Consider the following 15,409-nt stretch of genomic DNA (forward strand, 5'->3'; position numbering starts at 1 on the left):
TTGTTACAAATTCGAGGCGGACCATTGGATACGTGTGAACATCTCCATGCACCTAACGAACCACCTGATACGCCTCCACCAAAGCCCCGGCTCGAACCAGGTGGTAAGGGGCCATCGTCTGTGAACAGCCCGAGTCCAGCAAAGCCTGATGTCCACCCCCTTGTAGCCTAACCGATGATTGGTAGGCCCCTGGCAGCACGGACGCGGGTCTGTTCCTCTAGCCGGCTCCTGGTTGGCGGCGGCGGGCCAGCGGCCGGTTGCAGAATGCTCCCAGGAGCTCACACAGGCCAGGACGCGCTCCAGCTGACAGTGGAGTAAGTCCCACTCCAAGTCAGCGAGGCGCTTCCGCAGCCAGCGGATCGGCTCCTGGGCGCCTTCCACTCACTGCCCTGCCCCTCCCGAGTCCCTTTTCAGGTGCCACTTGTGGGCGTCTCTGCCCCCAAGTAGGGGTTTAGGGAGGGAGACAGAGTCTTTTTTCAGTGGATTTCCAACAATGCGCCAATCCCCTCTGTAAGACAGACAAACATTAAGAGATTTGAGGCAGCTTGGCAGCCGCGGGAAAGGGAGCCGCGCTGCTGTCTGGAGCCGGTGCTTGACTACGCCCCTTGGTCCGCCACAATGATGTTTTGATAGAAGGAAATAACCTTTATCAGGGCATGAAAACGTCCGGCAGAAAAAAAGAAAATGTTTTAGGAGGAGATTATATTGCAATATCAGAATTGACAAGGCAACACACCTTGTGCAAGACAATGTATGCATTAACGTATGCTGAAGCGGTTGTTTACTGGCTGTATTGGTGTTGAAAATTATGACTTTGCATTACGGAATATAGTCATGCTGAATGGTAAAGCCATTCAAAGATCACTGGTAAATAATGACACGTTTATTAACAATTCCTGGCAATACATGTGCAATTATTAAGCAGGGATCAGTTGTAGATTCACAGGCACGCAGTTCAATTGGACATTTGCAGCATGACTCACCCAGCAGCATTGAAGAGGGCCAAAACACACTCTTCCATTGAACTTTAACGAAGGGCCAACTACCCTGGAACCCCGCGTATAGCTGCCTGCAGCTATACATTTTTTTAAATGTTTTTTTTTAGAATTTGCACACGCCCAACTGCGCATTGGCCTGTCTCCTCAAGCAGTCTGCATACAAGAATACAAAAGACCATGACGTTTCACAGTCATCTCCACTCCCTTCTCCAGAAAAGAAACACTGAAACAAGAAATTATCCCACGTTTCTCATTTTGTGTCTGAATTAAATTGATAAAAATATCCCTTTAAAACAGCACCAACGTTTTATCATCACAAGCGAAACACATATTATTATATTAAATCAATGTTGCATGACATATTTTATTAATTACAGCATCAATACTTAATACTGTCTTGATCTTTGCATAATATATTTTCTTCACATTTCTGTTGCTATATTTATTTATTTCCTCTTAACCATGACCGGTTTGCCTGTCATTCGACGAGGTTTGATTGTGACACAAATCCGATTTCATACGCGAGAACACACACAACGAGAGCGATCGGTTCGGATGCAAGTCTCGCGATGAAACGCGAGAACGCACTCTTTCCTCTGGCTGCCACATTCTCGTCACAAAAACGTACCCCCCCCACCCCCCCCGCCCCCGCCACACATACACGCACACAAACTGCGAGCAATGGCCGCTTTCCGCAGGGTGGCAGCGCTGGCCAGCAAGCTCAACCTCTGGTCCGCGTCGAGCAACGAGCTCGTCGGCGCACGGACGGTCAGACGACGCCTGACCGTCGGGATATGTCTCGCAACCGGGGGCGCCGCCGCCGTGGCGTTTTATCTCCACGACGGCGCGTCAGGCGGGAGGAGGATGAGCAGCATCCGCGGTCTCCATCTGCTCCCTTCGCTTCCCGCCGTAGAAGCCAAGGAGAAGGTAAGAGGCTGACCCGCTCTCACCGCGGCCACTGGACATTGCCAAGGCCGTGAGCGCCACGCAGACGGGCGTAAACGGCCTCCTTAAACGTTGACATAAAAAGGGCCGTCGAGCACTTTGTCGCACTCAAGTTTAAAAACACTGACGAGAGAGAGACGTGTGTGTTGGGGGGCGCTGTCGCCTCCTATTCGCGTTTCCTTCCCTCAGATTGCGCACACAAAGATCCAGTTATGAAGGCCTGCTGCTGGCTTTTCGTGGCGTGGACATGGTATTTTTCCCCCTCTGCAGCGGATAAAACTGTGTCGTTCACTTCCCAACCCGCCCAGTGGAAACAGTTGGATCATTATTTGGCATGTGGAGTCGACTTCAGTGAAAGGCGCTCTCCGCTCGCCGTGGTGCTGAATCCACGGCGCATGCGCGTGTCGTTGAGGAATCTTGTTTTTTCTAAGTAAAAAAAAAGTTAAGCTACATTCATCTTTTATTTATCATTTAAAATGTTTTTTTTCCGAAAACATTTACTTTGTGTTGGGTGAACAGTAATAATCTTTTACTTTCCCCAGTAACGAGTAGTGTAATGAATTACTAATAAAAGTTCATTAATAATATTGAATTTGTGAACGGATGGTCTCAATCGGAAAGACCAGACGGAAGTTGCCTAAAAAATGCAGTAAAAGGAGCTACTCGCTTTTATTGTGGGAAAAAAACAATGTTATTTTTGCCAGAGGCAAACGCTGGTAGTAAAAGGCAATTAAAGTGTACTGACGCTACCTGAGTCTTCTACATGTACTAAAACCCAATCGGCAAACAAAAAGCTGCTTTGGTTTGGCTCGGTAGTCAACTCCCCTTATGTTGTGGCAGCGTGGTAGCAGAAGGGGAAATTTTGTAATTTTAAACTATTTATTTCCTAAAGCGCCACCTCCCGCCATCCATTGTCGTTTCCACTTGCTCCCACATGCATATAACAGAAAGCACTGTGATGTAAAACATTGCCATGAAGCAGTTCTGCCACTGATTTGCAACATAGCTTAGGGGAGGGACCGGACCTCATGTGCAGCTGACAATTCACGTGAGCTTGATCAGTGATTACCCTGACATTCACACGAGGTGCACATGTGAAGTCAGAATTTTGAGGAGAAAGGACGCAACTACCAATTTTGTGGGATGGAACAGAGAAGTAATATAATAAGTAGTGTAATGTTGGCAGGGAGTAAAAAGTAATATTACTTTTGAAAAACGTAACGTGTAATGAGTAATACATTTTTTGAGTAACAACCCCAACACTGACACTGTGAGACCCTTTATTTTTTTAGTGTGCATCTACTAAATAATTGTTTAGTAATAGGTAAAGTAATAGAATTTCTGCAGCATGGGAGGTGGTGCAGTTTACTTGCACATATATCATTGCATATTGCAAATATCTCAAAGACAGTTTTGTGCAATAACTCCAAAAAACCCTTAAGCATCTGCTAAAAGTCTTTAAGGGGAATGTAATACATTTATTTCAGAATCAAAGTTGTCGGGGCTGCATTTGAGTTGAAAGATTACTTACTATAAACCAACACATGTAGCTTGTGCGGGAATCATAGTTTTACATACAACTTTCCAACCTGTTTATCTTTGAAGAATTAGTAGTTGCCTAAAATATCTTTACATGGGTTAAAATTGCCAAATGCTCCGGGCAAATTGTTAATCCCTACTCCCTCAGCACAAAACAGAATTGAGAAGGCAGTAGTGATGCAAGACTCACGAACGATTCGTTAATAGTGAACACATCTTTTAAAGACACTGTTGTAAGACTCTGTCACACAGGCTAATGATGACACTAACTGATTCTGGATGGACATCCATGAGTCATGAGTCACGCATGCACCTCAGCTAGAGGCAGTGACTCCTGAACTGGATGGTGAACGAGGATCTGTGAGTCTCGAGTCACGTATGCGGAGTGGCAGTAGCTCCGGAGGTAGAGTGGGTTGCCGCTTTGATCCCCGGCTCCTCCTGCTAGCATGCTGAAGTGTCCTTGAGCAAGAAGCTTAACCCCAAATAGCTGCCTCCATCAGTGTATGAATAATTGTAAGTGGCTTTGGACAAAAGCTTCTGTTAAATGATGATGTTAAGATGCTTTGATAATTGAACTAATCTTTTTGCTGAGTAATTTGTAAAGAGCTGAATCTTCAAAAAAAGTCAAACTTTTTATCACTAAAAGGCAGTAGAAGTTGCCACGTGAACTTGTTAAGTAGCCTGAATCACACATGAATTCATTTCCTTGACTTAACAATCTAGCCTGAATGAAAACAGCTGGTTGTTTCCAAACACATCTGCCAAACTACATGTGATGCAGATATTGGGCTGCACGCTTGTTGAGTTATTTTAAATGGCCATATTGTAAAAACAAATCCATAGTTAGAAGCTCTGAAGACTTTACTGGCACATACACTTTAACCACATTTATATTATGGTACAACTTACAAATAATGCTCCTACAAATTCTATATCACTTGTATGTTATTTGTACACTATAGATTTATCCATTTCATCAAATCCTATTGTTTGACGACTTCTTCTGCCAGATCTCTCTTTGCAGTGATAGTTTCCTCTTTCAATAAGAATAAAGATAGAGGGGGCAGTAGCGGTGATAGAGGGGATAGTTTAGTAATCCAAAGGTTGTCAGTTTGATCCCTGGCTCCTCCTGCTAGTTTGCTGAAGTGTCCATGAGCAAGACACTTAACCCCCGATTGCACCTGTTGGCTGCATCCAGCCTGCAAAGATGTAAAGACAGTAGGTAAGAGATCATTAGATACAGTAAGTAAGAAGAACAACAAAAGGTTGTATCACTGGGAAAACTGTATGGTCAAAGGTTCTTGCAGTTCACCTTGGCCTGTAAACACATAGACCACATGAGTGCATCCATACAACTACATCCTCCCTTTGTAACAACAAAGGCTCATGCAAATGCTTATTTAGAGGCAGTTGATATTCCTTCCTTTTAGCCGTAGTTGATGTGAGTATATTTTGGTTCCTCAGGCAGTTTTCCTCTTCTGCTTCACAGTAAGGTCGCAGTATAGTCTAAATTGTAGGCGCCTCCACCCCCACATAGCCTAGTACACTGGAGAAATTCCCGCAGTGTCATTTTCAACATCAGTTTGTCTTAGTGGCAATTAAATACCAGGGCCTTGACACGTGATGCGTGTGAGGGCTATACAATAACTGTGAATGCATCATGTTTAATGTCATCTCATAGCATGTCCTGTGAGAATTCCTAATTTTTATTGTCTGGAATGTTGACTTAACATGGACCGCAGGGCTATGACCGAAGCAGTGTTTTGGTCTCATTACTATTCTAAATTAATGTGCTATCAGTCCGGTGTTGAATTAAGTGTTTGACATCTTGTGATCCAGGTATCGGTCAGAACCACAGAGTGTATATAGTTTATTGTAGATGGTGTCAGAAAAAGGTTCTGCAAGAGAAAAGTTTTTGCACAGCTCCTTAAACGTCCTTAAACTAAACTTAAATGTAAAACTTTACTGGAATACCTGGAAAATCAACCCTTTGTGTCCAATGCTACTATAAAAAATACTCTATTGTGACTGAAAAAACTTTTCAGTCTGTTTCAGTCACAGTCTGCAAAATATTGTGGGTTGAATAAAAAATCCCAAGTCCACTTTTGTTGGGAGTCCTTATGAAAAGGTTAAATGGTTCTGAAAAAAGTTATTGAAAGCCCTTGATCTATTATAGTCTGTATAACCCGGTTCTTGGTGGCTTTATTGAAGGTGGGGATTATTGTCCATTACTAGACAAAACAAAGGTATTGGTTTCAGAAAATATAGAAAAATTAAGAAAAACTGAATACAATGAACCATATCAAACAAATTACATAACGTCATTTAGCAGACGCTTTTTTTTCCAAAGTGACAAAAGTACATTGTGTGGGTAGTATCAAACCAACTGTACATATCAGTCAAAACCGGATATACTCTCTCCTTTGATAATAAGTAGCATTAGTTGAGTTAAAGATATTTTTTTGAAATAAGAGGGGAAAGAGATCCTAATGAGATTGAGGTAAAAACGGTAAAAGGGGAAAGAGATCCTTATGAGATGAACAGGCCAGTGCAAGTGCCGTCCTGGTGAAGTCTGAAGAGGTGCAGTCTCAGTCTGCAGTATCGCATAGCACTGCAAGACTGGCAAGATTGTCGTCATTTGCTGGGGTGGTAATGTAATATGTCCATTCATAACATATTAATCTCATGGTAACTGACCCATGGTGTTCCAGGTAATAGTCATGTTTATATGACATAGGACATGTCTACGGAAAATATCGATAGGAACAGATTGAAATTAAAATGAGAAAAATTCAACTTAAAAATCACAATTGTGTAATCCTCACCAAAAGGCTATGCAGTATAATTCAGTGTGTGCAATTACTAAAAATAAATCTCCTTGAACAACTTAAAATCCAGAGGATTTTTCTTTTTTCATTTTTCTTGTTGTGGATTGTCTCCTACATGCCATTTATTTGGGTATTTTGCTTGTACTTATTACTTTAACTTACTTTACATGTTACATATGACAACATATGAAAGGGACTCTCTAACTTTATAAACTTCACTTATTATCCAGCAGCAGGTCCCAGAATTAGCCTCCTCTTACCGCAGCGTCTAATACATTCCTGTGAAGCCTGCGCTCATCTCCTTTTTTGTGCCTTCAAAAGCCTCCTCTGTGAAATCTGCATCAAAGCTTTATGAATGGATCGGTATGCTAATCAGCACATTAGCTAAGCGGTGCAGGAACCTCAGTGCCGTGGGGCCCTGAAGCCAAGCTGGGTTAAATTTGGAATCCTCTCTGATAATTATACCGCCCCACACCACACAATCTGTCGGCACAGCAGCCCTGCGCTGCTGCAGCTAATCAAGTTTAAGGCTTGGAGTGAGAGAGGGAGAGAATTAGAGACAAAATGAGAGAAACATGCTAATCAGTAGAAAGTAGTGGTGAGTTATGAGTGTGTGTGTGTGTGTGTGTGTGTGTGTGTGTGTGGCGGGGGGGGTCTACTGAGTGCTGTGTTTGTGTGCAATCTCCCTCCACTACTGTACTGCGCCAAAGGTGCAGAGTCTATTTATAGTTTCAGAGAGCTAAATGGAGAGAGCTTATGGGTCTCCTCATTAGGAATGCTTAAAGGCATCAAGGAGCCATGTGAGTTTAGACTCTGCCCTTCACAAACTTCTTTCCTTACAGAAAACTGGTATCAGTAGGAGGAACAAGAAATGCTGGTCAAATCAGCCACCTTGCTAGTCAGGCTGTGTAACAAAATCGATGCTTTTATGGTATTGATCGAATTGCACTGATAGTTCTTTCTATGGGACCTTCTTACCCAATTCGGATACCTTAATTGTTCATCTCTTCTGAGTCAGCTGGCCAAAAATGACACTCAAGGTGGTCCAGTGTATGAGCCCTAAGTCAGTATTTTGTATTGAAGCTACCAAACTTGTATTGAAGTCAAGCAATCTGAATCAGTACCAATATTGAACAATTTCTGATATCTATATCCATGATACCGTACTATCAAGCTGACGCAACCAGACTCTTTGCCAGGTAAATGCCTAATGCCACATTATAGTTGTACTATATTGTACCGCTATATTTTTTAATGGTTCATATAGATAAGTTGTGAAACAAACAAACAGTGCTTGGCGAGTGATCGCTACAATAACTAGATCAAATTAAAGCAGTCTATAAACTACCATTCTGCCCAGACATACTTGTCTTGGGGCTTTGTAACAAATGACACAAGTGACAACGAACAACATTTGACATAAAATGGCTATGACGTGCAAATAAATGTAAAAAACGAAACTATTCATGTGACGACAGTGACCTATCGCAGGCCATGGCATATCGGTGTGCAGTGACCAAAGTCATGAGAGAAGTTGGACATATTGACAAAGCTTGTACACGCTGCGGCAATCCATCACAATGCGACACCTGGTCACAACATGGCCGATTTGGCTGTGTAATTTCGCCAAAAAGATAATAAAATAATAAGCCTCTTATATGAAGGCTAATTACTTAAATTAGAATGATTGATTCCTTGTAGCATGTGTGGTAATTAGCTAGCCTGCACTGCTAAAAGTGGAGTTTTTGTTGACTTGTTTGTTTTTTGTTGTATTTGTGTCTCCAGGCACGTCCGTATGACTTTGAGGATGGAGATGTGTACATGTCCTCCCACGAGCACCGATTCCGTCTCTTCAGCTCGGTGGAGTACGAGGGACAGCTGTACATGACCCCACAGAACTTCATTGAGTCGGTCACCATGAGCGAGCCCAGGAGTATGTACTTCACAGAATTCTTTTCACATTTTTTCAGCTATTAACTGGCACAACCGATGTGCCACACCCGACGTCCAGTGTGAAATCAAACCAGGGTTTTCCCCCAGGAAATTAGATAATGAACATACATGGTGACTGTGCACTATATAGCCAACAGCTGATTGAACAGCTGACTACATATCACTACAATTTTAATGAAGATATAGCGTCTTCTTTTCTATACAGATAATCAAAATATTAAATAAAATATCTTAAAAGAATGCTACTTTACTCAGTCGTGTTACGCAATGGCGGAACATTTTGATAAAACACTTTATTAATCCCCTGGTCAAGATTCAGGAAGCTTGGTGGAACCCTGGAGCTGACTAAACAAGAGCAGGCATTCAAAAACCCACCCCAAAAATAGATATTTGATATCTCTATGTTAATGAATCCGTTGTATCAGATTTCCGAGGTTACTTGAATGCACCAGCCGTCTGCACTCCATTTAGGTCTTGGGTGTTACATTTATAGCCTTAGCTGCTTGAACTTTTTGATTTTAACAGTTTCTAGAGATTTATTTGATAGAAGTATGTTTTTTTTATGCTAGTCAAGGGTATTTGAGGGTTAATCAGTGGAGGTGGTCCGACTCTTCAATAGAGAGTTGGGCGAAACCCAGAAAAACATTTATTTTTCACTCATTCTGCCTGAGTGACTACAAGTCTATTGAGTAAGTCAGCTGTACATATTAAGTGTGTACACAGAAAATGTCCCTCTTTTGGAAATTTGTTCTCCACCCATCCTAGTATCTGACGTATCTAGGAGCAGTGGTCTATCCCTGACATGCATGCCTTTAGGGGTGGGGGACACCAGAGCACCCGGAGGGAACCCATGGGAACTTTGGGGCCCCTGTTGAGTTCGAACCCAGAACCTTCTTGGTGCAAGGTAACAATGCCAACCACTGAGCCACCCTATGTGGCATGTATTGACGTAATAACCTATGAATGTATTGACGATACGTTAATTACTAACCACATCCTCCTTTCTGCTTGGAGACAAATTGAGGGTGAGAAGAATAAGGGAAATGGGCTGGAGCTTGCCTTTAAGATCTTACTAGAAGCAAAAAAACATCAGCTGGCAATTGTATTTCTGAACAGTGTCGCCAGAAATGAAAGACAAAAAGGTAAAAGAAAGAAAAAAAGGAACAGAATGAAAGGATGGAAGCTAAATTGAAAGCGGCAACAGTCTGATAGCAGAGTGCTCTGACATGTAAATAATACTGATGTTACTGCTGGTTAAAACAGTTAGGGTATAACTGGAAGGGGTCGGGGCCAGTGTTTGACCCCACATTTGAGTTTGTATAACACTAGTGCAGTGCCCCTTCAATACATGCCTATATTTGAATGTCACGGCGACTCGCAGTGAAAAACACGGGGAAATAGTCTTTCTTACAGGAACAAAATACACCAAAGTTGCGCTTTTGGATAAACTCGCTGTTCGCTTGTTTATTCAAAGTTTATTAATATTACACGTGTCGTGTGCCCAAATTTTACCAAATTCGAGAATTCCTTGGCGAGCCAAGGATGTGCGGTGTGAAGTACATCAGATGAACAGTTGTTGAGATAATCGAAGGATATACATACCTACATACACAGATTCCTTCCTTTATAGTGAAACACAGAGAATCCTTAACATTACAAAATGAGGATCTCTCGACATGAATCAGACATTTTGCCGCCATGTACATTTAAGTTCAAGTTCAAGTTCAAGAGATTATTTGTCACATACATATACATTGTACTTGATGCAAGGCCAGCGGTATGCATCACACTTTTTGAGGTTGCCGCATCATTCTGGAATGAATTGGCTCTCAAACAAATTCACTCTCTGTCAAACCACAGTCTGTAGTAACATATTAATCTGGGCCGGTAAGCCAAAGGGTTGGACGGCATTTGTTTAGTCTGAGGTTAATGTTAGTCAGACACAAACTGATGCGCATACACACACGCACGCACGCAAGCATGCACACACACACACACACACATAATTTTGGGACATCCTTTTGGCTCACATTAACCCCATCCCATAAGCAGTAAATGCATAACCTTAAAACCTCATCTCTAAACTACACAATGACTACACTTTTTTTTTTTCATCCTCCCTGGCGACAGAAAAAATGTTGAGTTTCGCGCACACTTTGACCCCCCTCACTACACACCCAAACACACACAATTCTACCGCTAACCCGGTGTCCTGGGTTGCCATCGGAGAGTGTTGTGTGCAGACTATGCACCTGTATGGTTGTGTTTACATCCAGCCTGACTCCCTGACATACGATACAGCCACACACACTCCGCTACAGCCGACATCCTCTAATGCCCCCTTTGAAGTTGAATTAGATGAGCCCTGTTGTATAAAACAGAACAAAAGCATTGGGTGCTTTTACTAGGACATTCCACATTCTACAAAGACAAGCAGCGGGCCCTTCAGACGGTACAAATGGGCCCCATAATGATGGGAATGTATACACTGCGCTGTGCCCCGGTCATGTGTGTGTGTGTGTGTGTGTGTGTGTGTGTGTGTGTGTGTGTGTGTGTGTGTGTGTGTGTGTGCGTGCGTGCGTGCGTCTGTGTGTGTGTGTTGTGACTGGGCCTCGTGCATTAAAACCCATCCCTAGATCATACAGATCCTATCTTCAACCAGCCCACCCAAACTCTCCTCTCTTCTCTTCCTTCTCCACTTTTGTCTCGTTTTCTCACTCGCAGACAAGAGGCCCTGGCGGTCGCTGACCAAGCAGGTGGGAAAAATAAGATTTTTTCTCTCTCTCTCTCTCTCTCTCTCTCTCTCTCTCTCTCTCTCTCTCTCTCTCTCTCTCTCTCTCTCTCGCTCTCTCGCTCTCTCTCTCTCTCTCTCTCTCTCTCTCTCCCCCCCAGCTTTTTTTTTAAAGACCTCTTATCTTTTTTTATTTTCTTTGGTGTTTCAGAAAGTTGAGACTTTAGACATATAAATGTTATTTTGGAGGTGTTTTGATTCAGGAGCGGTTTCACAGAGGATTTAATCTAAATCAGGTAATCAGGTAAATCAAGGAAATCCTCCTTAAATTAGTCCAGAACTAGTTGCTTCTTTAAGATGAATTAGTTCTCGACTAGGAAGTCCTATACTTAGGCCATGAAGCACTTGTAAGCTCCATCTGTCTAGTCTTGGTGCTGGTCTTGGTCCAGATCATCAATTTTCTCTATTGTCAAGGTCGACCTGGAGGCCACATCCATTCATCCACGGATCAATCTTCCTCTGGCCAAGTTGATCTTTTTTAAGCCTTCCCTTAGACCTAGATTAGCTCTAATCTTCCTTCTGGCAATCACTTTTTTTAAACGAAGATGAGTCTGAGACTATTTTAAACCATGACTGAGAAAGGCCATTTCAGTTGGTCCACATTAAAAGTGTGATTTAGTCGAAAATTACGCCTAATCTGTATCCACGAAAGTCCTTGGTGATTTCAACAGCTTTCCAGGGCCTGTATATTAAAAGTAAAAAGAGACAAAAGCACGGAAACAAAAGGTTATCTCTTTTATTGCGTTGCATTTTCTTTTATTTAGCACTCTGGCTTTTCAAAACCTGACACACTGATTTAATGCTTTACTGGGGTTTTAGTAGTGGTTATTAAAGTAAGTTATAAGTCAGTGTTCTTTCTATCCTATGACTTTGCATGCCCATCAACATCCATTTTAATCTTTAATTCACTAAACTAGACCATCCCCTTGGCCTCCATGACCGATTTCGAGACTCAAACCAAATTGTCGGGGCATTTTTTGTGTGTTCCTGTATTTGTTATCATTTAAAAAAATAACATTTGCGTCAGAAACGGTGGATATTAGCAAACAGTCCACGTAATAGAAGCAGATGGCACTCATTCTAAAACAAAAAAGCCAAATGAGTTTGGCTTTCTCCTACTGGCGACAACTCAAACAGAAGATGAAAAGAAATGCACAGGGTTTTTTTTATTAAGTTTTGAATCAAAGGCAGACCAATGCAATGGATGAAATAACGCAGTTTGCTTGTACAAAATGAACCATGAACCAGGACTTGGGAAGGTCAGAGTTTCAAGGCTTAATTCATCTTAACTACAATTATGACAGAAGATTCTGATGATACGAAGAGACAGAATTTAACATGATAAATGTAGTCCATCAACTGGAATGAATTGCATTTGTTGTTCTTGACTCTACAAATCGTAACATATACATTTTTTGAAACCTTGAGCCCTAATTGGTGTGAAAACTTGTGTGACATTCTCATCTATTCCTTTCTTAATTTCTTTCTTTCTTTCTTTCTTTCTTTCTTTCTTTCTTTCTTTCCCATCTACATTGCTTTCTGTATCAGTTTCTGTCTTTATAAACACAGACCTACAGTAGATAAAGGGCTGATAGGTGTGTGTGTGTGTGTGTGTGTGTGTGTGTGTGTGTGTGTGTGTGTGTGTGTGTGTGTGTGTGTGTGTGTGTGTGTGTGTGTGTGTGTGTGTGTGTGTGTGTGTGTGTGTGTGTGTGTGTGTGTGTGTGTGTGTGTGTGTGTGTGTGTGTGTGTGTGTCAGGAGCTGGAGAAGATTCTGTCTGACACTCCACCCGTCTGGAGAGGAACTTCCAAACTTTTCCGCAATCTGAGAGAGAGAGGTAACAACACACACATGCACAAGACACGTACAAATGCAGGGCTATGCAGGTACAGTGTACCCACACACTCCCTCACAGCCCAGTAAAAGCACAAAGTTACCTTGAGCGCTGTTTTCCTCACTCGCAGAAATGCACACACACAAAATAAACAAATTGAAAAGGTTATCTAAATGAGCCACCGCTTTTTAATAATGACAAGGTCAAAAGTTTAACAGCTTTTTATTTTTTTTCTATTTTTTACCGGTTGGGTTTTCTGCAATTTTATACAAGTCAAAATTCATCCATTTTTAGACCTCGTCCGCCCCTATATGTATAGTTATGAAAACACTTTTTTTTCCACCCTCAGTTAAAAAATATAAAATCCTGTCCACATCAACAGTGTTTTAGAAAATTTTGCGATTAAAAAAACGCACTGTGGGCCAGTAGAGGGCAATAATATGTCAATAAACTTGGTGTCAGACACCACAGAAGAAGATTAGGAGCACGTGTATTGAGCTTCTTTATACTGTTCATACACAACACTGTATGGGTGAGGCCAACTACACAACGGCACTTGCAAGTTCCTGATGCATGAGCAAGTTAAGGTTGCGACCTCTGCGTTTTCAAGAAGCTCCGTTTTACTTTGTCCACACAAACACATGGAACATCTCCAGCCTGGAAGGTGTTTTCCAAAAGCTTCATTTCCTGTGATCTAAAACACCACTTTTGGGGAGAACAGGAGGCCAAAAAGTAGAGAAATACTATGTTTTCAGAAATATCTGTAAATGTGTGGACAGGGCCTCAATAGGCTCTCCTCTCTTTCCAGCTGAAAAGCTGAGCATGTGGGAAAAAGAGAGAGATAGAGCATGAGAGAAACATTGTGACAGTTGATTAGAAAGTAAGATAGGATGATAGAAGGAGACAACCATAAATAGACAGACCGACAGACAGACAGACTTAAATACATACACAGATGGTGTTCTTCATGAAATGATTATAGTTGCTTCAGGAGTAAGAGCAGAATTACGCAGTCCCGGAGCAGCTCCCCACTGGGATAATTACACACACATATACACACACACACACACAGTGGTCCAATGCTAAATATAGTTCACACTGTATAGCTCTCTCTGCCTCTCTCTCTGTCTGTGCCACTGATTGAACAAACCAGCCTCTGCCTGCAGCAGGTGTTGATATATTTGCTTTGCTTTTGCTGTTTGTGTGTTTGTCTCTCTTTATGTTCATGTGTGTATTCTTGTGCGCAAAGGTGGTTTTGGACATTCGCCCTGGTGTTTTTGTCTTTGGCGTTTGTCCACTGTGACCAAAAGTGTCTGCTAAATGAATAAAGGTAAAAATGTAAATGTAAGACTCAACTCTCATCCTTTGCAACAGTGTTTGCACTGGTGCTCACTTTCCACAAATGTAATCCACTCCTGCAAAAACACTATTATTAGCATTTTTCAGCTGTGTGTTAACATTATGACTATTATTAAGGAATATCCTAATACCTGGTTTTGTAATCTAAATAAGTCGTGATAAGAAAACACGTCCTTGATTCCTGAAACATTGGAGGAATTCATTTGAGAAGGCAGAGTTTTGTAGTCTGTTCTTTGCATTGCTACATAGTTCATTGTGATATACCTCATGATTGCTCTTTCAGAAAAAAATCTAGAATTCATTTGATTTTGAATTAATTCATATTATGTACATTTTAAAATTCACATTCATCATATCTTCTATATTGTGCGGCCCTACGCTGCACCCCACTGCAGACACTTGGCTTGAAAAAAATCCACTACCCGTCTCCTGGCACTTGAAATCTGTTTTCATGATAGCGTACAAAGGAGCAACCAACTTTCTTTCTTTCCATATTTTCTACTTACCTCTTATGCTCTCAACAAACAAATATGACTTTTTGTATAAATCCAAACCTTCACTAGGTACATGACGGATTCTCTCGTGGTGATTCTCCCTGATATGATGGAAGAGAACTGGGCCCTAATTCATACAGCTCCAAAAGCTACTGAACATCGTCCAATTCAGGAAACTGATTCATGGACACAGATTAGGCCTAATCTTAGACAAAATCACACCTTTAATCTGGACAAACTGAATTGGCCTTTATCAGTCATGACTTAAAATAGTCTCAGATTAATCTTTGTTTAAAAAATGTGATTGCCAGAGGGAATATTAGAGCTAATCTAGGTCTAAGGGAAGGCTTGAACTAAACCTGGCAAGAGGCAGGTTTTTGTGTGTGGCCTCCAGGTCGACCATGACGATAGAGAAAATGCATTACCTGGACTAAGAGCAGCACCAAGACCAGACAGAAGGACTCGTCCTTCATGACCTTAGGCTGGGACTTCCTAGTCTCGAATTAATTAATCCTAAATTAAGCAACGTCTCAGAGAGGCATTTTTAAATTCTGGATTAATTTAAGTAGGATTAGGGTTTGTCCTTATTTAGATTAAACCCTGTCAGTGAAACAGCCTTATGATGTCCTACATTGTAAAAGTTGGATGAAGATGAAAATATTTCAAATCA

At 41.7% G+C, this 15,409-nt stretch overlaps 1 protein-coding gene across 1 annotated transcript in view; it reads left to right on the plus strand.

Moving 5' to 3' along the window:
• Window positions 1–1,670: 1,670 nt before the first annotated feature.
• Window positions 1,671–15,409, plus strand: part of micu3a (mitochondrial calcium uptake family, member 3a) — a 38,062-nt gene continuing 24,323 nt past the window's right edge. The window contains exons 1-4 of the mRNA XM_079999321.1: window positions 1,671–1,925; window positions 8,096–8,243; window positions 10,988–11,019; window positions 12,811–12,889. Coding sequence (XP_079855447.1) covers window positions 1,680–1,925; window positions 8,096–8,243; window positions 10,988–11,019; window positions 12,811–12,889 — 505 coding nt within the window. The 5' untranslated portion in view covers window positions 1,671–1,679. The remainder of the gene's footprint in view (window positions 1,926–8,095; window positions 8,244–10,987; window positions 11,020–12,810; window positions 12,890–15,409) is intronic.

This window comes from Zeus faber, assembly GCF_960531495.2.
Source record: "Zeus faber genome assembly, chromosome: 4".
Classification (NCBI taxonomy): domain Eukaryota; kingdom Metazoa; phylum Chordata; class Actinopteri; order Zeiformes; family Zeidae; genus Zeus; species Zeus faber.